The sequence below is a fragment of the Anguilla rostrata genome, chromosome 8, assembly GCF_018555375.3.
Source record: "Anguilla rostrata isolate EN2019 chromosome 8, ASM1855537v3, whole genome shotgun sequence".
In the NCBI taxonomy this organism is placed as follows: Eukaryota; Metazoa; Chordata; class Actinopteri; order Anguilliformes; family Anguillidae; genus Anguilla; species Anguilla rostrata.
Genome location: NC_057940.1, coordinates 57,239,920 through 57,264,919, shown reverse-complemented (window position 1 = coordinate 57,264,919; position 25,000 = coordinate 57,239,920). Strand labels below are relative to the sequence as shown.

The 25,000-nt window shown below is 50.9% G+C and overlaps 1 protein-coding gene across 2 annotated transcripts in view; it reads right to left on the bottom strand.

Moving 5' to 3' along the window:
- The window catches only part of LOC135262277 (septin-7-like), a 41,222-nt gene extending 18,228 nt beyond the window's left edge, over positions 1-22,994 (bottom strand). The window contains exons 1-4 of one of the 2 annotated variants that reach the window (XM_064349270.1): positions 22,750-22,994; positions 12,512-12,610; positions 6,672-6,778; positions 147-247 (exon numbers count right to left, since the gene is read on the bottom strand). In XM_064349270.1, the coding sequence (XP_064205340.1) occupies positions 147-247; positions 6,672-6,778; positions 12,512-12,521 (218 nt within the window). In that variant the 5' untranslated portion in view covers positions 12,522-12,610; positions 22,750-22,994. The remainder of the gene's footprint in view (positions 1-146; positions 248-6,671; positions 6,779-12,511; positions 12,611-22,749) is intronic. The other variant, XM_064349271.1, reaches the window with a different exon arrangement.
- Positions 22,995-25,000: the final 2,006 nt, after the last annotated feature.

The following is a 25,000-nucleotide window of genomic DNA, read 5'->3' as shown; positions in this document are numbered from 1 at the left end:
GGGATACGTGCCCAGATACGCGCCGGGATACGCGCCCGGATACGCGCCGGGATACATGCCCGGATACACACACCTTTGTGTGTGTCATTCTGCTAAATGACTCATTATAAATGTAAACGCAGACACGCATTCAGTCTGAGGCTTACCAGTTGCTGTTGTCCACGGCATCCCCAAACCCCGGGGTGTCAACAATGGTGAGAAGCAGCTGAACCCCCCCTTCCTTTATCAACACCTTGGACTGCTCCACCTGCAACAAACACAGCCGTCAGCTCAACCCCCTCCTTTAATCAGTCTCTTGGACTATTCCATTGACAAAACACACAAAGAAAATCAGGTCGGGTCTACCCTTAGTCTCTCAGCACTGTTACTTTAACTCTCACTTTGCGAGTCATTGGCCTGACTGCCTGACGAAGCGGCCGACTGGCCAATCAATGGGACTGATTGATTGAGCCAATCAGGGAACAGAAAAAATGATGTAACAGACTCTTGTGTAAAACAGGCAGCAAACAAACACATCCAAGGTGACAGAAACAAGAAGCATCAACCAGGTCAGCAGGGCTGAAAAATGAGTCATGAAAACAGGAAGCCTGAGGCTGAAGCTCCACCCCCACACGCATCATCACAATACACTTTGCTTCAATATATCTGCACAATATATCGGCACACCTGATTCCACTAATTAGCTCAACAAAGCTGAAGGACCAGCGGCAGGCTCTATGATGTCACAATAATTTTTTTTTAAAAGAATGTGACTGACAGGCTCTATGATGTCACAAGAAATTTTTTTTTAAAAGAATGTGACTGACAGGCTCTATGATGTCACAATGAAAAAAAAGAATGTGACTGACAGGCTCTATGATGTTTCTAAGACGGCAAACTCGTGCAAGCGAGCTGAGGAGGTGTGTCCTCTGGGCAAACAGGATCAGTGCACAGATTACAGGAATCTGGGAAAAGTAATCCATGTCCCAAGAGAGAGAGAGAGAGAGAGGGAGAGAGAAGTGGGGGAGAGAGAGAGAGAGAGAGAGGGAGAGAGGGAGAGAGAGAGAGAGGGAGGAGAGAGCCCAGGGGGCTGGGGGGGTCATGTAGCTCAATTGAACAGTACGTTTTAAACTCACAGCTTTGTGAGAACGTCTACAGAGCTGGGGGGGGGTGCGAGGGTGACCGTTCTCATGGAAACACAGGGAGCGGACAACAGGGTCCCACACATGTATGAGTATGACACACTGAAACAACGCTGCGTGTGTGAGTGTATGTGTGCATTTGTGTATGAGTGTGTCTGTGTTTGTGAGTGTGTGTGTGTGTGTGTTTGTGTTTGTGTGCGAGTGTGTCTGTGGGGTGTGTGGTTGTGTGGTTTGTGTGCGTGTGTGTGCTGTGTGTGCGGTGTGTGTGGTGTGCGTTTGTGTGCGCGTGTGTCTGTGTAGTGGCGTTTGTGTGCGAGGTTGTGTGCGGTGTTGTGTGCTGTAGTGTCGTGTGTGTTGTTGTGCTGTTTGGTGGTGTGACGTTTGTGAGAGTGTTCGGGGGGACGCATTGCTTGGGAGGGAATACGGCACAAATTTCAATGGGCTTATTGTGGGCAAGCAAAACCACATGAGTCACACACATACACACACACACACACACACACACACAATGCGTTAATGTGGGGCAGGGCACACGCTAGGCTAGGCACTGACTGACACAATCCTTACCTCACCGGTAACCCCCAACATCCCCCCCCTTACTGAACACTAAACACTGTCATTGACTGCAGCTCAGCTATACGGGGTGGGGGTGAGGGGAGTGACACACAAGCTGCACAGTGTAGCTGGAGTTCTGTTTGAGCACAGCACAGCGTAGCTGGAGTTCTGTTTGAGCACAGCACAGTGTAGCCGGTGTTCTGTTTGAGCACAGCAGTGTAGCTGGTGTTCTGTTTGAGCACAGTGTAGCTGGAGTTCTGTTTGAGCACAGCACAGTGTAGCTGGAGTTCTGTTTGAGCACAGCACAGTGTAGCCGGTGTTCTGTTTGAGCACAGCAGTGTAGCTGGTGTTCTGTTTGAGCACAGTGTAGCTGGAGTTCTGTTTGAGCACAGCACAGTGTAGCTGGAGTTCTGTTTGAGCACAGCACAGTGTAGCTGGAGTTCTGATTGAGCACAGCACAGTGTAGCTGGTGTTCTGTTTGAGCACAGCACAGTGTAGCTGGAGTTCTGTTTGAGCACAGCACAGTGTAGCTGGAGTTCTGTTTGAGCACAGCACAGTGTAGCTGGAGTTCTGTTTGAGCACAGCACAGTGTAGCTGGAGTTCTGTTTGAGCACAGCACAGTGTAGCTGGAGTTCTGTTTGAGCACAGTGTAGCTGGAGTTCTGTTTGAGCACAGCACAGTGTAGCTGGAGTTCTGTTTGAGCACAGCGTAGCTGGAGTTCTGTTTGAGCACAGCACAGTGTAGCTGGTGTTCTGTTTGAGCACAGCACAGTGTAGCTGGTGTTCTGTTTGAGCACAGCACAGTGTAGCTGGAGTTCTGTTTGAGCACAGCACAGTGTAGCTGGAGTTCTGTTTGAGCACTGTAGCTGGAGTTCTGTTTGAGCACAGCACAGTGTAGCTGGAGTTCTGTTTGAGCACAGCATAGCTGGAGTTCTGTTTGAGCACTGTAGCTGGAGTTCTGTTTGAGCACAGCACAGTGTAGCTGGAGTTCTGTTCGAGCACAGCACAGTGTAGCTGGAGTTCTGTTTGAGCACAGTGTAGCTGGAGTTCTGTTTGAGCACAGCACAGTGTAGCTGGTGTTCTGTTTGAGCACAGTGTAGCTGTGGAGTTCTGTTTGTTAGCACAGCACAGTGTAGCTGGAGTTCTGTTCGAGCACAGCACAGTGTAGCTGGAGTTCTGTTTGAGCACAGCGTAGCTGGAGTTCTGTTTGAGCACAGTGTAGCTGGAGTTCTGTTTGAGCACAGCACAGTTTAGCTGGAGTTCTGTTTGAGCACAGTGTAGCTGGTGTTCTGTTTGAGCACAGCACAGTGTAGCTGGTGTTCCGTTTGAGCACAGCATAGTGTAGCTGGAGTTCTGTTTGAGCACCACGTGTAGCTGGTGTTCTGTTTGAGCACAGCACAGTGTAGCTGGAGTTCTGTTTGAGCACAGAGTAGCTGGAGTTCTGTTTGAGCACAGTGTAGCTGGAGTTCTGTTTGAGCACAGCACAGTGTAGCTGGTGTTCTGTTTGAGCACAGTGTAGCTGGAGGTCTGTTTGAGCACAGCACAGTGTAGCTGGCCTGTGATCACTTGGTACATTAGACCCAGCTTAGCACACGCTCGCACCACAGCACAGTGTAGCTGGTGTTCTGTTTGAGCCAGCACAGCGTAGCTGAGGTCTGTTTGAGCACAGCACAGTGTAGCTGGCCTGTGGTCACTTGGTACATTAGACCCAGGCTTTAAGCACACGCTCGCACCCACAGCACAGCACAGTGTAGCTGGGTTCTGTTTGAGCACAGCACAGGTAGCTGGAGTGTCCTTGGACATGTAGCGGTTCTTTGAGCACACGTCGAGCCTCAGCACAGCACAGTGTAGCTGGCTGTGTATTGGCACAGTGTAGCTCGGAGTTCTGTTTGCACCACAGCACGCAGTGTAGCTGGTGTGTCTGTTTGACACAGGTAGCTAGTCTGTTTGACACAGACACACAGTGTAGCTGGAGTTCTGTTTGAGCACAGCACAGTGTAGCTGGAGTTCTGTTTGAGCACAGCGTAGCTGGAGTTCTGTTTGAGCACAGCACAGTGTAGCTGGTGTTCTGTTTGAGCACAGCGTAGCTGGAGTTCTGTTTGAGCACAGCACAGTGTAGCTGGTGTTCTGATTGAGCACAGCACAGTGTAGCTGGTGTTCTGTTTGAGCACAGCACAGTGTAGCTGGCTGTGATCATTGGACATAGACCAGGCTTGCAACGCTCGACCACAGCACAGTGTAGCTGGAGTTCTGTTTGAGCCCCAGCTGAGCTGTGAGAGTTCTGTTTGAGCACAGCACAGTGTAGCTGGCGTTCACTTGGTCATAGACCCAGGGTTAAGCACACGCTCGCACCCGCAGCACAGTGTAGCTGGGTTCTGTTTGAGCACAGCACAGTGTAGCTGGCTGTGGCACGTGTACAGTCTGGGCCCAGCGTGTAGCACGTCGTCCAGCACAGCACAGTGTAGCTGGAGTTCTGTTTGAGCACAGCACAGAGTAGCTGGAGTTCTGTTTGAGCACAGCATAGTGTAGCTGGAGTTCTGTTTGAGCACAGCACAGTGTAGCTGGTGTTCTGTTTGAGCACAGCACAGTGTAGCTGGAGTTCTGTTTGAGCACAGAGTAGCTGGAGTTCTGTTTGAGCACAGTGTAGCTGGAGTTCTGTTTGAGCACAGCACAGTGTAGCTGGCTGTGTCACTTGGTACATTAGACCCAGGCTTAAGCACACGCTCGCACCAGCCAGTGTAGCTGGAGTTCTGTTTGAGCACAGAGTAGCTGGAGGTCTGTTTGAGCACAGCCAGTGTAGCTGGCTGTGGTCACTTGTACATTAGACGGCTTTAGCACACGTCGCCCCACAGCACAGCACAGTGTAGCTGGTGTTCTGTTTGAGCACAGCACAGTGTAGCTGGCCTGTGGTCACTTGGTACATTAGACCCAGGCTTTAAGCACACGCTCGCACCCACAGCACAGCACAGTGTAGCTGGCCTGTGGTCACTTGGTACATTAGACCCAGGCTTTAAGCACACACTCGCACCCACAGCACAGCACAGTGTAGCTGGCCTGTGGTCACTTGGTACATTAGACCCAGGCTTTAAGCACACGCTCGCACCCACAGCACAGCACAGTGTAGCTGGAGTTCTGTTTGAGCACAGCACAGAGCAGCTGGAGTTCTGTTTGAGCACAGTGTAGCTGGAGTTCTGTTTGAGCACAGCACAGTGTAGCTGGTGTTCTGTTTGAGCACAGTGTAGCTGGAGTTCTGTTTGAGCACAGCACAGTGTAGCTGGAGTTCTGTTTGAGCACAGTGTAGCTGGAGGTCTGTTTGAGCACAGCACAGTGTAGCTGGCCTGTGATCACTTGGTACATTAGACCCAGGCTTTAAGCACACGCTCGCACCCACAGCACAGTGTAGCTGGAGTTCTGTTTGAGCACAGCGTAGCTGGAGGTCTGTTTGAGCACAGCACAGTGTAGCTGGCCTGTGGTCACTTGGTACATTAGACCCAGGCTTTAAGCACACGCTCGCACCCACAGCACAGCACAGTGTAGCTGGTGTTCTGTTTGAGCACAGCACAGTGTAGCTGGCCTGTGGTCACTTGGTACATTAGACCCAGGCTTTAAGCACACGCTTGCACCCACAGCTCACATTTCTGCGTTTAAACAGCCAGGTATTTAATAAATTCAGCTCAAGTGCCTGTGCTCCAGGAAACCCCAGCAGTGATTAGACTGTGCTGAGCGATTCTGCTCTCTACTTTTCTACACGCCATTTTAACAGCACTTCCTGTCTCTCCCCGTCCACTTCCTGATGTGAGAGAGCGATAGGGGAAGCGGCGGCATGCGAGTCAAACGCAGGCCTGATCACAAAGCCGATTATCTCCCCTGGCCAATCAGAGCGCTGCGCTTACGTGTGTGCGTGTGAGTATGTGTGCACGTGAGTGTGTGTGCGTGCGTGTGTGCGCGTGTGCATGTGTGTGTGTGTGTATGTGTGCGAGTGCATGTGTGTGCGTATGTGGGCGAGTGCATGTGTGTGTGCGTGTGTGTGTGTATGTGTGAGTGCGTGTGTGCATGTGCATGTGCATGTGTGTGTGTGTATGTGTGAGTGCGTGTGAGAGCGTGCGTAATGAGCACAGGGGTCACACTGAGGTCGGAAGCTTAAACACAGACCTGTGATTGGACGGGAAGCTGAGATGTCTGTTCTGGAGACGATAACACAAAGCAAAGAGCAACTGGCAAAGTTTAGAGAAACAAGTCATGTGATCTACTGGGGACAGACTGACAGACAGATAATGAGAGACAGACAGGAAGAGAGGCAGGCAGAGAGAAGAGAGCGAGAGGTAGGGAGAGAGAAAGAGGGAGAGAGAGAATGTCACACAGATGTCATTTTCGAAGCAACTGTATGTTACGCGAAAGGACTTTATCCCGGAATGCAGTGTTAAAATAGTCACAGTTTCAGCGACGCATTGTAATTTATTGGAATACCAGGGTGTCAGGGTTAGGGTTAAGGTGTCAGGAACAGCTGTGATTGGTCAGTGCTGAGTGCAGCTGAGCTGATGATGATGATGACGATGATGAAGAGGGGGACAGGAAGGACTGTGTGCAAATATTCAGCAGAAGTGTGGTTTAAACAACAAGCACATCTTGATACGAGTCATCTAAGCATGCCTACAGTACCTCCACCCTTGTGATGGGGTAAACACACACACATACACACACGCACACACACACCACACAAACACACACACACTCATATATGCACATGCATGCATGCACACACACACGGCAGAGACATCAGTCTGGGAAATGAGCACACCTGCATTACAACAGCCCTCAGGCCACAGGTCAGAGGTCACAGGTCAGCAGGCTGACCTCAGATTGGTGCAAACTGCCAGGGGGCCTGCTGGACTACTCTAGAGCAGCGAACTTCAAACAGCTCCATCACAGCCAAACAAGCTCATCAGTTAAGATGGCTGACAGCACACGTTTAAGCAGTAAGGGGGAGGTTCTCTACCTGTACGGTCTTCTTAATTCTGTGGGACGGTCCAGGGTATTCCGGGGAGTACAGGTCCGTGAGGAACAGGGAGTTGATGAGGGTGGACTTCCCCAAACCGGACTCTCCTGCGGGGGGTTGGGTGGGGCGGGGCAGGGAGAGCGGGGGGGGGGGGGGAGAGAGAGTTTAGGACATCTGCACAGAAGCGAGGATCAAATGCACTCTGACTCTGGAAAACTGCCGGCTGCTGGGAATTCCTCACATTCCCTGGGACCAGAGTGGAGAAGCAGGAAACAGTGCAGGAGATTGGGCCCTGCTACTTACCTGGACCTGAGCCACCTGTGCCACGCCCACCCGCTCCCTGAGCCACGCCCACACGCTCCCTGTGCCACGCCCACCCGCTAGCCATGCCACAGCAACCCGCTCCCTGAGCCACGCCCACCCGCCAGCCATGCCACGCCCACACGCTCCCTGTGCCACGCCTACCCGCTAGCCATGCCACGCCCACCCGCTTCCTGAGCCACGCCCACCCGCTCCCTGAGCCACGCCCACACGCTCCCTGTGCCACGCCGACCCGCTAGCCATGCCACGCCCACCCGCTCCCTGTGCCACGCCCACCCGCTAGCCATGCCACAGCAACCCGCTCCCTGAGCCACGCCCACCCGCTAGCCATGCCACGCCCACACGCTCCCTGTGCCACGCCCACCCGCTAGCCATGCCACGCCCACCCTCTCCCTGTGCCACGCCCACCCTCTCCCTGAGCCATGCCCACCCGCTCCCTGTGCCACGCCCACCCACTCCCTGTGCCACGCCCACCCGCTCCCTGAGCCACGCCCACCCGCTCCCTGAGCCACGCCCACCCTCTCCCTGTGCCACGCCCACCCGCTCCCTGAGCCACGCCCACACGCTCCCTGTGCCACGCCGACCCGCTAGCCATGCCACGCCCACCCGCTCCCTGTGCCACGCCCACCCGCAACCTGTGCCACGCCCACCCGCTCCCTGAGCCACGCCCACCCGCTCCCTGTGCCACGCCCACCCGCTCCCTGTGCCACGCCCACCCGCTCCCTGTGCCACGCCCACCCGCTCCCTGTGCCATATTACAGTACAGCAGTGGGACTGAATGCTCATCAGAACATGTAGCTTAACCATTTCATAATTCTGCCTGTTTGATAACTGTTAGTTTATTATCCTTTTTTCCATAACTTAATCTATTGTCATGGATACATGGTGCATGAATAAGAAAAAAATAAGAAAAAGAGACTATAACCCTGACATGACGTTACAAAGCCGGATATGCCCAGCTCAAAGAGGGAGGGAGGGAGGGGAGAGAGGGAGAGAGGAGGGGGAAAGAGAGAGAGAAAATGAGAGAGAAACGTAAGGAGGAACGCCAAAAAGGAGGGACAGAGAGAAAAGAGAAGAACAGAAGGTTGTAGAATGTGTCTTGTCATTTTGGTTTAAACAAACTCAGGCAACAGAACACCGTTTAGTGGCATGCCTATAAACCTCTTTTCAGCGGAACTGAACCGAAAGAAAGCGAGAGAAAGAAAAGATGTTGGGGGCGGGGGGACAAGAAGAGAGTGGAGGGGGGAAGAAAGGATGACGGAGAAGAAAAAGCATCCATCCACTGCTGTTATTGGCCATCATATCATATGATACATCACACGCGTGTGACCGGGGTTTGGCAGCAATGCACACTGGGAAGGCATGCCAACAGAGCACAATATGAGCTGGACTGGAACCAGAGGGAGGGAGGGGAGAGAGGAACAATGAGAGAGCAAGACAAAGAGAAAGTGATATACGGTCATGGAGGAAGAGACAGGCAGAGGTGGATAGAACAAGAGATGGAGAAAATAAGATGAAGTGAAGCAGAGAGAGAAAAAGAGAGAGAGAGGGAGAGAGAGAGAGATAATGACAGACAGAGGAGCCTGAGGTGTCAGCGATCTATCAATCACTTGACTAACCAATCAACCAAATAATCAATCACTCGACTAACCAATCAACCAAATAATCACTCATTCGACTAACCAATAAACCAAATAATCAATCAGTTAACTAACCAATCAACCAACTAATCATTCACTCAACTAACCTCTAAAACTAACCAATCAATCACTCAACTAACCAAACTATCTCTGAACAAACCAATCAACCAAACAATCAATCACTTAACTAACAAATTAAACTAACCAATCAATCACTCAACTAATCAATCAACCAATGAGCCATCTCTGTTTCTGAACAGCAGCGTTTCCCAGCCGGACGGCAGCAGCGGTGTGTTTCCTGAAGCTTCACGGTAGTTTCATAGCATGGCGAGTGTCAGACACAGATCAGGATGCAGTCTTATGTTCATTCAAAGCCCAAAACGGAGCACCCCTCCCATGCATTCTGGGAAAGGTCGCTCCCGAGTCGGGGAGGTCCTGGCTTCTCACACACATCTGCCCACATTCCCAGCCCGGCCTCATCCGTCACACAGACAGAGAACTGGCACGCACGCCGTGGGAACGTACTGAGCGCGCTCAGAACCAGAGGGCCTAGTTCTGCACTGAGTCATACTGAGCGCGCTCAGAACCAGAGGGCCTAGTTCTGCACTGAGTCATACTGAGCACGCTCAGAACCAAAGGGCCTCGGTCTGCACTGAGTCATACTGAGCACGCTCAGAACCAGAGGGCCTAGTTCTGCACTGAGTCATACTGAGCGCGCTCAGAACCAAAGGGCCTCGGTCTGCACTGAGTCATACTGAGCGCGCTCAGAACCAAAGGGCCTAGTTCTGCAGTCATACTGAGCACGCTCAGAACCAGAGGGCCTAGTTCTGCAGAGTCATACTGAGCGCGCTCAGAACCAAAGGGCCTAGTTCTGCACTGAGTCATACTGAGCGTGCTCAGAACCAAAGGGCCTACTTCTGCACTGAGTCATATTGAGCGTGCTCAGAACCAAAGGGCCTAGTTCTGCACTGAGTCATACTGAGCGCGCTCAGAACCAGAGGGCCTAGTTCTGCAGTCATACTGAGCATGCTCAGAACCAGAGGGCCTAGTTCTGCAGAGTCATACTGAGCGCGCTCAGAACCAAAGGGCCTAGTTCTGCACTAAGTCACAATGAACGTGCTCAGAACCAAAGGGCCTAGTTCTGCACTGAGTCATACTGAGCATGCTCAGAACCAAAGGGCCTACTTCTGCACTGAGTCATACTGAGCGCGCTCAGAACCAAAGGGCCTAATTCTGCACTGAGTCATACTTAGCGTGCTCAGAACCAAAGGGCCTAATTCTGCACTGAATCATACTTAGCGTGCTCAGAACCAAACAGCGTAGTTCTGCAGAGTCATACTGAGCACGCTCAGAACCAAAGGGCCTAGGTCTGCACTGAGTCATACTGAGCGCGCTCAGAACTAAAGGGCCTAGTTCTGCAGAGTCATACTGAGCATGCTCAGAACCAAAGGGCCTAGTTCTGCACAGTCATACTGAGCATGCTCAGAACCAAAGGGCCTAGTTCTGCACAGTCATACTGAGCACGCTCAGACTGAAAGGCATTGCTCACGCCCTCTTTTCCTCAACCTACTGAGCCTCCAATGCCCCACTCACCCTTCCCACAATGCTTTACAGGCACAGGCCTGTTCTGAAACACCTGACCACAATCGGAACAGACTAAAACAGACAAGTAAGTTGTAAGGCTACATCATCAAATCTGACCATGAATCATAATTTGTCTGATTTGTCTAAGCTATACAAGAATAAACATGCATACGTGCACACACATACACAAGCTCACAATCACACACACACACACACACACACGCTCACAATCACACACACACACACATGCTCACAACCACACACATACACACGCAGACAGACACACACACACACACCACACATGCAGACACACACACACACTCACACACAGTGGTGTGTTCGGACAGGATGCTGGAACAAGCACAGGCTCCATGCTCTGTCCAACGCTTTCCCTGAGTTTGACCCCTGCGGGTCTGCAGACACGTGCAGAATAAACCTGTAGGCAGAGAGGACTGTGGGTAAACCATGCCACAGGCAGGGTGGGATTGTGGGTAAAGCTGGGGCTGGTCAGGCCACTGGGGCTGAATCCAGCATACTTCCTTTAAAGGAAATCTACAGCAGCTGTGTAAACTACAGGAGGGGGGGGGGGGGGGGGGGAGAGAGGAGGGAGGGGGGAGGGGGGGGAGAGAGGGGAGAGAGAGGGAGGGGGGAGGGGGGGGAGAGGGGGGAGAGAGAGGGTGGAGACAGAGGGGGGGAGAGAGGGGAAGAGAGAGAGAGGGAGGGGGGAGGGGGGAGAGAGAGAGGGGGAGAGGGGGAGAGAGCGAGAGGGAGGGGGAGGGGGGTGAGAGAGGGAGAGAGGGCGGGAGGGAGAAAGAGGGAGAGAGGGGGGAGAGGGGAGAGCGTACGACAGAGGGAGACGGGGGGAGAGAGAGTGGTACAGAGATGGCTGGATGGGCAGACAGGGGGACAGAAGCTTCCCCACCAGCAGGCCCCGCCCACCCACAGGCCCCACCCACCAGCAGGCCCCACCCAGCATCCTCAGAGCAGAGAGAGAGCTGCACGACCGTCTCCCTGGGAACTGCTACCGCCACCCCCTCCTTTACACTCACACTGTGAGTGTGTGTGTGTGTGTGTGTGTGTGTGCGTGAGTGAGTGACTGAGTGAGTGAGTGAGTGTATGGTGTGTGTGTGTGTGAGTGAGTGAGTGAGTGAGTGAGTGAGTGTATGGTGTGTGTGGTGTGTGTAGTGTGGGGGTATGTGGTGTAGTGTGTGTGGTGTGTGTGTGGTGAGTGAGTGACTGAGAGTGAGTGAGTGTGTGTGTGTGTGTGTGGTGAGTGAGTGAGTGAGTGAGTGAGTGAGTGAGGTGAGTGTATGGTGGTGGTGTGTGTGTGTGTGTGTGGTGAGTGAGTGAGTGAGTGAGTGAGTGAGTGAGGATGTATGGTGTGTGGTGTGTGTGAGGTGAGTGTGAGTGAGTGAGTGATGTGTATGTGTGTGTGTGTGTGTGAGTGAGTGAGTGAGTGGTGGTGAGTGAGTGAGTGAGTGGTGAGTGTATGTGTGTGTGTGTGTATGTGTGTATGTGTGTGTGGTGGTGAGTGAGTGAGTGCATGGTGTGTGTGTGTGTATGTGTGTATGTGTGTATGTGTGTGTGCGTGAGTGAGTGAGTGAGTGAGTGTATGGTGTGTGTGTGTGTGTATGTGTGTATGTGTGTATGTGTGTGTGTGTGAGTGAGTGAGTGAGTGAGTGCATGGTGTGTGTGTGTGTATGATGTGTGTATGTGTGTGTGTGTGTGTGTGAGTGAGTGAGTGAGTGAGTGATGTGGTGTGTGGTAGGTGTAGTGTGTGGTGATGTGGTGTGAGTGAGTGAGTGAGTGAGTGGTATGTGTGTGTGTGTGTTGTGTGTGGTGTAGTGTGTGTGTGAGTGAGTGAGTGAGTGAGTGATGGTGTGTGTGTGTGATGTGTGTGTGGTGAGTGTGAGTGATGAGTGAGTGAGTGAGTGTGTGTGTGTGTATGGTGTGGTGTGTGGTGTTGTGGAGTGTGAGTGAGTGAGTGAGTATGGTGTGTGTGTGTGTGTGTGTGTGTGTGAGTGAGTGAGTGATGGTGTGTGAGTGGTGAGTGAGTGAGTGAGTGAGTGAGTGAGTGATGGTGTGTAGTGGTGTGTGATGTGTGTGAGTGATGAGTGAGTGAGTGAGTGTGGTGGTGAGTGGGGTGGGGGAGTGAGTGTATGAGTGAGTGAGTGAGTGAGTGAGTGAGTGTATGGGGGTGTGTGATGTGAGTGATCTGAGTAGTGACAGTGGTGACGTAAGCAGTGGTGATGTAGTATGTTCTAACCCCCCCTCCTGAAGCACAGGGACACTCACCCACGACCATGAGGGTGAACTGGAACCCCCTCTTCACCGACTTCCTGTACACCTGGTTGGGCAGGTTGGCAAAGCCCACGTAACCGTCTAGGTTCTTCTGTTGCTGTGGAAACACAGACCCAACTCCAGAGATTTAACCATACTGCTTACCACTAACGGTCACTTCACCGCCCATATAAGGTACAGTCTCCCCAAATCCCAGCATTCTTTGCAAGAATTATACTCCAGCACATGCGCTCAAATCTCTCTCTCTCTCACACACATGCACACACACACGCATGCACGCACGTGCCCCCACTCACGCACGCACACACACGCACACACACACTCACGCACGCACACACACACTCACACGCACACACACACACATGCACTCACACACACGCACACACACACACATGCACTCACATGCACACACACACGCACACACACACACATGCACTCACACACACGCACACACACACACATGCACTCACACGCACACACGCTTGCACACACACTAACACACACACACACATATGCAGACAGACATATGCGGGCTGACGGACAGGCGCTCCGCTCCGCGTGTGCTGTCTCCCCCTCCGGCGGCTGAAGGGCAGGAGCAGAGTTTCCCTCCCGAACGTTTCGGGACACGGGTACACAGCCCAGCCGGACGAACATTACAGGTCTGTCTTACAGCCGAGCACGGAGCCCGTCTCTGCCAGATAAACACACTCCGCTTGCTTCTTTAAGCTCTTTAAAGGTGAACACAAACGCAAATGACTTACAGCTGCTTCCAGAGGCATCATAGGGGTGTTTCCAAGGGGGGTCCAGGTTGCAGGAATTTGTGGTTGATGAGGAGAAGAAGGGGTAGTGGTGTTTGGGGTACCCCAAGGGTCCAGCGAGAACAGACAAAAAAAATTATAAATCAAGAAAGATTTAGCCCAATGGAAGTACATCCACAGTCAAACATAATTCAACCAATCAATCTTTAGATAGATGCTTTTCAGGCTATTAGCCTGCTTATCTGCCAGAGAAAAAGCATTAGTTTAAAATCAGTATTAAAAGATTACAAGGCCAACCTACTAATAGGATTAAGGATAACAATTAAGCAACAGCTTCCGCCCAGCCCCGAGTCACAGAGCTGGATCAGGCGCATAATGTGGCACAGGCCAAACGGTTTCCAGGTCCATTGGAGGCCTTTAGCCTGCAGTCATGTGGTTGGCCAGAGAAAGCAAAAACCTGCCACTGGTTCAGACGCCTCACTGATTGACAGTGGTCACACAATGATAGCCCCACCCATTGTCAGGTTCAGCGCGAATAAAGCTCATTGTGACATCACAATGGGGTTCAGGAAGCCTGGAAGCTGCAGACCTGATCAAACACGCATCCATAAACTTTAACCCTTCAGACGCTGGTAAAACCACACCGGCAGATTACTAAGGATTTTCAGCCCACTAAAGCACAAGCATGTAAAATAAGTGTTTTTCTCTGAACGCTGGTGAAGATTGATATCTGCACCGAAACTGGCTGAATTTTACCAGCATCTGAAGGGTTAAAGGGTTTTGAATAGTGAAATGACCCAGGCCAGCCACCCACACACTCAAAGTGCTGGTAAATCATCTGTTTATCCACATCCTACTCCAGAGCCGGCCTCTGAAGGACAAAAATACAATGAGTATAAAACAAAAAAAGAGAACACATTTCAGTGTGTGTGTGTGTGTGTGTGTGTTCATTCAGTTACAACTCCAGCAAGACCACAGGCACGACTCTTCAAAAAAAAAAAAAACCCCCAGCTTTTTTGTTTTCTAAAAATCCAGATAGATGTCCATGAAACATGTACACAGCAAGAAAATAAAAATGCAGCAGAGCAGAGAGAAGGACCGCAGGGACGCACCGGAGAACAGGTTTCTGGCTCTATACCTCAGTCCTCATCCTGATTGAGAAACAGGAGGATTTTTACCATCTTCCCCCGATCACACCAGCTGAGTGTGCGTGTGTGAAAATGTGTGACTACGCATGTGCCTGCGTGTGTGAGAATGTGTGACTGCGCATGTGCGTGCGTGGGTGTGCGTGTGTGAGAATGTGTGACTGCGCATGTGCGTGCGTGTGTGAGAATGTGTGACTGCGAATGTGCGTGCGTGGGTGTGCGTGTGTGAGAATGTGTGACTGCGCATGTGTGACGTGGGAAATGTGACTGCGATGTGATGTGCGGTGTGTGAGAATGTGTGACTGCGCATAGCGTGCGTGGAGAATGTGACTGCGATATGCATTGCTGCGTGCGTGAGAATGTGTGACTGCGCATGTGCGTGCGTGGCGTGGTGTGGAGAATGTGTGACTGCGCATGTGCGTGCGTGGATGTGCATGTGTGAGAATGTGTGACTGCGCATGTGCGTGCGTGGGTGAGAATGTGTGACTGCGCATGTGCATGTGCGTGCGTGTGTGAGAATGTGTGACTGCGCATATGCGTGCGTGTGTGAGAATGTGTGACTGCGCATATGCATGTGCGTGCGTGCGTGAGAATGTGTGACTGCGCATGTGCGTGCGTGTGTGAGAATGTGACTGCGCATATGCGTGGGTGTGAAATGTGCTGCGCATGTGCGTGCGTGGGTGTGCGTGTGTGAGAATGTGTGACTGCGCATGTGCGTGCGTGGGTGTGCGTGTGTGAGAATGTGTGACTGCGCATGTGCGTGCGTGGGTGTGCGTGTGTGAGAATGTGTGACTGCGCATGTGCGTGCGTGGGTGAGAATGTGTGACTGCGCATGTGCGTGCGTGTGCGTGCGTGTGTGAGAATGTGTGACTGCGCATGTGCGTGCGTGGGTGTGCGTGTGTGAGAATGTGACTGCATGTGCGTGCGTGGTGTGCGTGAGAATGTGTGACTGCGCTGTCGTGCGTGGTGCGTGTGTGAGAATGTGTGATGCGCATGTGCTGGTGGTGGCGTGTGTAGATGTGTGACTGGAGTGCTGCGTGTGGAGAATGTGAGAATGTGTGACTGCGCATGTGCGTGCGTGTGTGAGAATGTGTGAGAATGTGTGACTGCGCATGTGCGTGCGTGGGTGTGTGCGTGTCTGTGCATGCGTGTCTGCGTGCGTGTGAGCGTGTCTGTGTGTGCATGTCTGTGTGCATGTGAGCGTGTCTGTGTGTGCGTGACTGTGCATGTGCGTGTGCTGCTGTCGTGTGGACGTGTGCATGTGCGAGCGCATGGCATTGTGCTGTCTTGCAGGAGCATAGTGGGACTGTAGACTTCAGCAGACACAGTTCCAGACTAATCAAGGTCCACATGCTCATGAGTTTAAATCTTCTGGAGCACAACGCATCCCAATTAGTGAATGTGCTCCTAAATTATTTTTCCAGTGAGCACACATCAGTTTTCAGGAGCAAACGCTCCTAAAATTGGAGCCCAGTAGGGCCCGGGCAGTGCCTACGCCAAAACACCGCAGTGAATAAACCATGAGATCCACACCACAGCGTTTACCGCAACACCGGGCTGTACTTTCTGTAATGTACCTGCTGTGGTCTATAACTCCCACTGGGCTGTACTTACTGTAATGTACCTGCTGTGGTCTATAACTCACACTGGGCTGTACTTACTGTAATGTACCTGCTGTGGTCTATAACTCACACTGGGCTGTACTTTCTGGAATGTACCTGCTGTAGACTATAACTCACACCGGGCTGTACTGACTGTAATGTACCTGCTGTAGTCTGCAGTCTATAACTCATACCGGGCTGTACTGACTGTAATGTACCTGCTGTAGACTATAACTCACGCCGGGCTGTACTGACTGTAATGTACCTGCTGTAGACTATAACTCACGCCGGGCTGTACTGACTGTAATGTACCTGCTGTAGTCTGCAGTCTATAACTCACACCGGGCTGTACTGACTGTAATGTACCTGCTGTAGTCTGCAGTCTATAACTCACACCGGGCTGTACTGACTGTAATGTACCTGCTGTAGTCTGCAGTCTATAACTCACACTGGGCTGTACTTACTGTAATGTACCTGCCGTGGTCTATAACTCACACCGGGCTGTACTGACTGTAATGTACCTGCTGTAGACTATAACTCACACCGGGCTGTACTGACTGTAATGTACCTGCTGTAGTCTGCAGTCTATAACTCACAGCTTCAGTACTGCAGGAACGGGAACACACCGACATTCAGACCCATATTTCTCCAGTATGGACAGTAACAGTATAAACCTTACGAGCGGTATAAATCCCAGACTTCAGAGTAGAACAGCCTCAGCCCAGATTTTAGTGGAGCACAAATCATAATTAAGCACCACATAAATCCCAGCTCAGCCGAACCGTTAGATCGGCCATCGGCCCGGCACAGAGCGCAAAGGGAACACCGGAATGATCGGAGACGGGGAGGCCGTGGCGTGGCGGGGGGTGTGGGGGGGGGGGGGGGGGCTGGTGGGGGGGGGGGGGGGGGGGGCGTGATGGGGGGGGGGGGTTTGTGGCGGGGGATGGCTGCAGGGGAACTCAGCTCCTCAGACGCCTTTGTTACACACCAGCTTTCCACCAAACGCGAGCGCGAGGGCTACATCACGCTGATTTAACGCGCACTCTTATCCTGACACTCCGAGCGCATGAGAACGTACGCCTATCCGCTGAAGCATTATGGGTAACTGTGCTGCACAGCCATTGGCCGATCAAAAAGAAGGCGGGGCTAACACCCAAGGCCAGAATTCCCCGAGCGCACGATGCGGGGAACCCCCTCTTCCCCCTGACCGCCGATCCGTTTCGGGGGTTCCCGCTGACCTCTGCTCCGGCGACATAGCTCAGGAGGTAAGAGCGGTTGTCTGGCAGTCGGAGGGTTGCTGGTTCGATCCCCGCCCTGGGCGTGTCGAAGTGTCCCTGAGCAAGACACCTAACCCCTAACTGCTCTGGTGAATGAGAGGCATCAGTTGTAAAGCGTTTTGGATAAAAGCGCTATATAAATGCAGTCCATTTACCATTCTTAATAAGCTCATTAATCAGTCATTCAAGCGACACTAGGGCCTCATTACTGGGAAGCTGAGTGACAGTGGAAGGGCGCTCGGCTAATTAGCTAATTGACCCGGGCTAATTAGAGGAAATTAAAACGTGCGGCCACACCGGCCCTCCTGCCCACACTGCCTATAAACTACAGACTGTCCCCTATAACTGCTCCTGCAGTGGGCGCTCTGTACAGCCCAGTGTTGCCTGTGAGGGAAATGGCTGACCTGTCCTCTCTGTCTTTGAATGGGTCGGATGAACCCACCAGCTGTGTGTGTGTGTGCATGTGTGTGTGGGTGCGAGTGTGTGTACTGACACGTTCGCACTACAACGCGCAAGCCTTCCAATTGGCTCATACGACTCACCGATTGACAGTAAATGGCAGCCACGCCCACTCACTCACGCCCACTCACTCAGAGGGCTCACGACAGAATAAACCAGAACCCCAGTTTCTCTGGGAAACGAAAGGCCCGGTCGGTCGCCATTGGTTACGTGCCACTTCTTCCAAACCAGTCTCACACTTCCCTTCCTGCACGAGAGTGTCACACAATCGCACACGTCACCTACTCCAATACCATAGACGTCCGCGGTATAATCCAGTCACCACAGACACACAAGCGCATGAGGCAGGCAGAGCACAACCAACAACATCACAACCGTCACCAAAAATACATCAGTCAAAAGCTCTCATAAAATGACTCACCCACAACCCCATACACCATCTCATACTCCAGACGAACCACTACCACGTCTCATAGACACGCCTGCTACAGCCAATCAAGTGGCACGTTTAAGATGGAGCACTACCATAGATGCTCACAGCATCACTTGATCCAGACAGACCACAGACACTAGTGACACAGTCCAGAGTGACCACTACCACAGACGCTAGTGACACAGTCCAGAGTGACCAGTACCACAGACGCTAGTGACACAGTCCAGAGTGACCACTACCACAGACGCTAGTGACACAGTCCAGAGTGACCACTGCCACAGACGCTAGAGATACAGTCCAGAGTGGCCACTACCACAGACGATAGAGATACAGTCCAGAGTGGCCACTACCACAGACGATAGAGATACAGTCCAGAGTGGCCACTACCACAGACGATAGAGATACAGTCCAGAGTGGCCACTACCACAGACTCTAGAGATACAGTCCAGAGTGGCCACTACCACAGACGATACAGAGATACAGTCCAGAGTGGCCACTACCACAGACGATACAGAGATACAGTCCAGAGTGGCCACTACCACAGACGATACAGAGATACAGTCCAGAGTGGCCACTACCACAGACGATACAGAGATACAGTCCAGAGTGGCCACTACCACAGACGATACAGAGATACAGTCCAGAGTGGCCACTACCACAGACGATACAGAGATACAGTTCAGAGTGGCCACTACCACAGACGATACAGAGATACAGTCCAGAGTGGCCACTACCACAGACGATATAGAACATTCCTGAAGAACCGTCCTGCCAAAAGCTTACAGAGAGAGCGCGCTAATTTTAGACACTCATAAGGAACGGACTGCATTCAGACCCACAGTTGAACAAACAATCTTTTTTTCTCTCTCCCTCTCACTCACCCTCCCCCCCTCTCGCTCCATTTCTCTCCCTCTCTCATTCCCCTCTCTCTCTCTCTCTCCACAGGATGCAGGCCCATGTAGAGACACCAGTGGAATAGCTGGCATGCCGGGGGCAATGTATTGTTGGGCTGGGTCAAAGTTGTGAGGGGAACACGGTACTGGGGAGCTGGGTTAAGGTTGTAGGGGGGGGGGGACATGGTATTGGGGGGCTGGGCCAGGGTCGTGGGGGGGACACGGTACTGGGGGGGCTGGGTCAGGGTCGTGGGGGGGGACATGGCATTGGGGGGCTGGGCCAGGGTCGTGGGGGGGGACACGGTACTGGGGGGCTGGGTCAGGGTCGTGAGGGGGGACACGGTACTGGGGGGCTGGGTCAGGGTCGTGGGGGGGGACACGGTATTGGGGGGCTGGGTCAGGGTCGTGGGGGGGACATGGTATTGGGGGGCTGGGTCAGGGTCGTGGGGGGGGAAAGTGCCAGAAAACGTAGTGCGATGCGCCTGAATCTACAGGACTAAACAAGCAGCAGGTACACACACACGCACACACACACACACACACACACACACACTCACACACACTCTCACACACACACACTCACACCCACACACACAAACACTCACACGCACACTCATGCGCACACACACACACAAACACTTTCTCTCGCTCACACACTCTCACATACATATTACATACACACACACACAGACACACACACACATTCAAACATAGACACAAATACTTCCTCTTTCTCTTAAACACACACATTACGTACATGCTCCCTAACACTCTCACACACAAACACACATATATACACACACACACAGACAAATACTTTCTTTCTCTTGCAGACACACAGACGCATATATTACATACACGTTCACTAACACTCTCTCTGATATACTCAAACACACAAATATGCAAACACTCATTTGCTATGTACATACTCATTAAAACGCTCATATAAATACACACAGCAGTTTCCCAACTGGAATACCTCCATATCCCACATAACCAGTAGACCAGGCTTAATGCCTGTACTCGATCATTAAAGCCCTGTAAGGTGTTTAGTGTCCTGCGTGCTAAAACCATGTCTAAAAGCCTGCACCTCCTATCGCACAGTGTCCCCATCACAGCACAGGTGCAGCGCATTCACTTGGTTCAGAGGGGATAACGCCCACTACTGGGTGATCTGAGAAGGAATGCTTCATAGCCAGGTATCAACCAAACTCACTTGCTCTTAACCCGCTGCTGCAATTACGTTGTTCTTACAGGAGAAACCGACGGCAAAAATGCACTCAACCTTCGTTTCCCTGGCGACCACTGTGCCTGAGTAGAGTAAGCTACAGCGAGAGACTAAACTATACTGTGCCCGAGTAGAGTAAGCTATCGCGAGAGAATGTCACCGCCAAGACAAAGCGTTTATATATTATTTGAAAAATTAACCTTCCAACGTTATGGTGGGGGGTGCCGAAGAAGCAACGATCAAACAACTTCATGCTATAGAACAGAAACACAACCGACCATTTTTAGGGAAATTAAAGCGAAATAATTTGCCGTTCCCATGTTCACAAAATACAAGATGTTAAAGCACAGTGAACTTGACGCGTTATTAGAAAAGCCATGCAGCCCCATTCATTAGCTACATTAAGCTACACTATTGCAGGGCTGAGGGGAACAAAAGCCCGTCCGGCCGTGGCTACTGCTCAGACGACCTCCGCGGGACGGCACCACACAAAGGATGCATTTATAACAGCGAAATCATAATACATAGCAGGAATTCCATGGAGAGACAAGAGAAAATATTAGCGTTCAAAACTGTACGGACTTTACGACCAAGTCTCTTAAAAAAAAAAAAAGACTTAAAAAGCAGGCAATGGTGGAGGATCGCGCAGTCACGTGTCTCACCAATCGTTCACTTCAAATAGCATGTGATTTTTAGCGTGATTACAATCAACCGAGTTTTCTCAGAGGAAAACGAATACGCAAGGCTTCCATTTCGCCCAGAGGCGCGCAGAGATGCTCCCAATCGCCCGTTTCATTCTCTACACCACCGCGCACTCGCTCTCGCGTACCGTCAGCCAGAAAGACCTGTCTAATCTCTCCGAGCCGGCACAAACCCGTCGAGAAAAGCACTCAATAGCTCTCTAAAGAAACACGCGAAAGCCGATATTTTAAAAGCAAGGGAGCAATAATAATCGCGTAATGCGTCACTGTGAACTAGTGACAACCCCTCGGGGATCTGAACTCAGGAATGCCCGGGTCGGTCTCTGTCGCGATAGTTTAAGTATTAATACAAGGACTCTGGTCGTCGCCATAGGCGTCTGGTGACGGGGTGATCTGAGAACAGAGGTCTTTGATTATACCTGACCCACAAAAAGAAACCAAAGTTCACCCGTAGCTACAACTCTGTCCATTTCAGTACTCTCAGTACAAGACAATTTTACGGGACACGGTACAGATCATCGGTGGCAAACTCAATCACCATACTTATAAATCACGACACAGACGAAACGATAATGCCATAGTCTGTCAAATCTGTTATTGTGGGGTATGATCAAACTAGGGGCTAACTTGTCCCATTCATTCTCAGGTTGTTCTAAGCTGCACGTTTATACGCCCGTGGTAGCAAAATATCCAAACTAGACAGGGTAATGTAAGAATGCAGCCGTGCACCCGGAGAGTGTCAGACAGAAGAGAGCTGGAGTATTTCCAGAACATCCTACCGCCAGATTAAAGAAAGCATCTAACGCTGATGTTATTAGTTTACAACCTAATTAAATGCTGCTAGAACGTTTCGCAATTATTTATTTGGAAATAGTTTCTCTCTACCATTGTAGTAGACAATGACATTTAGCAACCTAACAGTGGGCTATCTGGATGACTTGCATTGTGTTTTCAATGAATTTCACAGTTCAGTCATCTGTATTTGCTGACTACCTAGTTACGCGATTCTGTGTCGTATCCCACAAGCTAACATTGCGAGATAATCTTTCCAGATCAATACAGACTTGTAACTCTTACATTAACGCAACATGTTTGTTATCAGCTAGCGGTTATCATTGTCCTGTAATAACATCAAATTAGCAATCACGATAAACTTGGAATTCAACTAATGTTAGCTTGCTACAGTGTGCTACTTGATTCAGTGAAATCTTTCAATATGCTAGCCTTAGGCGTAACTGTGCGTGAAGTCAAGACTTTTCTACGCCAGTGGCAGGTCACATCTACCTGTTACCTAACTAGCTAAGGCTAGTTCACACATAAAAATCCAAAGCTAACATAGCGGAGTTAGCTTAAGTGGAGCTGATGTAGCTAGCAAGCGATTCTAGACAGTAGAGTCTAACGTTAAGTTAGCCAGACGTCTCGCTGGACGTCACCACTCCAAAATACGTGAAATAGAATCTCACGCAATCGCCGAAAAAAGTAAAAATGTAAAGCACCAGATTACCAGCCCCACTAGCAAGTGGGTTAATGAACATTAGTAGCCAGTTAAGATGAGCTGGCTTAACGACCGAGAAAGCCACAGACGAGGAGGGAAAGACAGGAAATACCTCACTGGCGCTCACTTTGCAAAGATTTCTTTATTTCATTTTTTTAAGTCGCTTAAGGTTGATAGTTATAACATTTACAAACACCCCACGAGTACAGTTAAATGCACAGTTTGAGTGGACAGAGAGACAGACTCACCCATGATGTTGACGCTCGCTGCCGCCTCTGTAGCTGATTTTTCACAGTCCGACATCCCCCCCTTCGCGCAGTGACGCACACCCCTCCACTCCACACACACACACACACACCACTGAAATGACTATGACACACTGACACACACACACACACACACACAGAGAAACACGAACTCACACGCGTAACTTTTCCCACGTAGCGGGCCAGCTGTTGACTCTTGGCTATTTAGTTAAATTGCGCACCCGCCCCTTGGTGAATAGTGGAGAGTCGCGGAGCAACGCCGCCGCACAGGTCTCGCGAGACTTCCGCAGGTTTTATGAGTCTTCGCCTGGCCATACCAGAGGGATTTTTCGGATTTTTAGAGAGAGAGAAACATGATAGAACCAGACGTGTTATCATTGGCCGGCGAATTTCCCCAGTCCGCTTTTGACCGCAAACATGGTTTAGGATTACAACACCACAGTCTTACAAAATCCAGAAATACTCGGCATAACAGCGCAAATAACCGCTCTACTTTCGCTAAATTGGAATAACTATTACAAAAGTAGTCAGTAGTGCCTTAACCGCGAAACTTTCTGTCCAGGTTCCAAACGCACTAAATCTTAACCTTCCATGTCGGTGGTACAAACCAGAATAAATTAATTTCCGTGCAATTCATCGTGATAACCTTTGTGGACTATTTCCAAAATGAAGGCGAGATTATCTATACCCAATACAACATTACCAACCATAATACTTAAGTATATATCAGTGTATAGCGCGCTAACTGTTCAGTGCATTTGAAGCATTGAAAACTGGCGACAAAAATTCTGTCTTATACGGGTTATTGTATCTGCGTTACCTCACAATCGCATGGCTATACTCGAAAATGTAGCAGAATGAACAGATTGATGTATTGAAACATTGATTTATTTAATATTTGCGTTTATTCTTGGTATCACTGCCAGATGGCTTGCCACCAGCTTCTGGATAACAGTCTCCTTATTAATAACGATTTTTTTAAAATAAGTATTTTTGCGCCACCTACTGGTGTATTTTAACGATTGTCTGCACTGACGATTTGTCATCTCCATAATAGCAGTTGTCGATCCCCGCTCTCTCTTTCTCTTTTTTTAAGTATTTAATCTCACTGAGTAACATACTCTCGCGCAGTGCTTTCAGCGTCCAGCTCCGCAGTACGTTGGTGAGTCAGGTGTTTGACCTGCACGTGCACAGGTAAAAAATATCCTCGCAGGATAAATAAATAGCATTTTTGAAAAAGTTAAAAAGTATTAGTGTCACCCTGGGTAAGAGCATCTTCCAGGCGAATGTGGCAATTGCTAATGTACTACAGTTAGTAATCATCCGGTGAAATAATGTTTTGTGTCACCAAGGCGATGAGTGTACAGATGAAAGGTTGGTTGACTCTGATTCGAGTTCAAAGAACCCGGTATAATGTCCAGTGCTAATTCAGCTCAAACGGAATGCACAAGTCCTATAGGGACCATATATACTTACAGAGGTGATTAAACGCTGAAAATTTAACTGTGAAGGAAAGGAGTGGTCCCTTCGTGAACCTAACGCGTCGATCTGCCTGGTGATACACAGTCACTTCAGGTAACTGGACTGTGGGCCCCAGCTGTCCTCTGGCTGGGTGTGCGTGCCAAACATTCATCAAAATCTTAGGAGTGAAAGGCTTCTCTCAGCCTGTACTGCCACATGTTGTCCAGCAGGTGGCAGCATTGTGTCAAAGAGGCGCTGAGATGAAGGGGTGAATGACAGACAGCTGCAGACCGGAAGGTCCCGGCTCCAGCAGGGGGGAGGCTGAGCTCACAGCATTAGGAAGACAGAGCTGCCTGTCGGGCGGCTCTACGGTCACCGCTCCAGGGATGAGCGCTTTATCTAGAGACCCCCCTGTGGTTCTGCCACTCAGTCAGTACAGCACAGGTTAGTCTCTACAGCTCAGGATATTAGAGATTTGATGTCACTCGACCACTCTCCCCCCCCGTTCCCATGGTTACCACAGCGGTCAGAGATACCTGGCTCCCCATGGGTGACCAGTTGCCTTCACCGGCTCTCCTCCAGTCCCTAGTGTGGCCTGTAGGGGGCGTAACACAGTGACTGGCTCTGGGGTGAATGTAGAGCAGGGGTGTCCAACCCTGGTCCTGGGGAGCCGCAGGGTCTGCTGGTTTTTGTTTTGTATATTTATGCAGATAAGATGCTCCACTGCTGATGTGTATGTTATGTATGTGTGAACACAGATGATCTT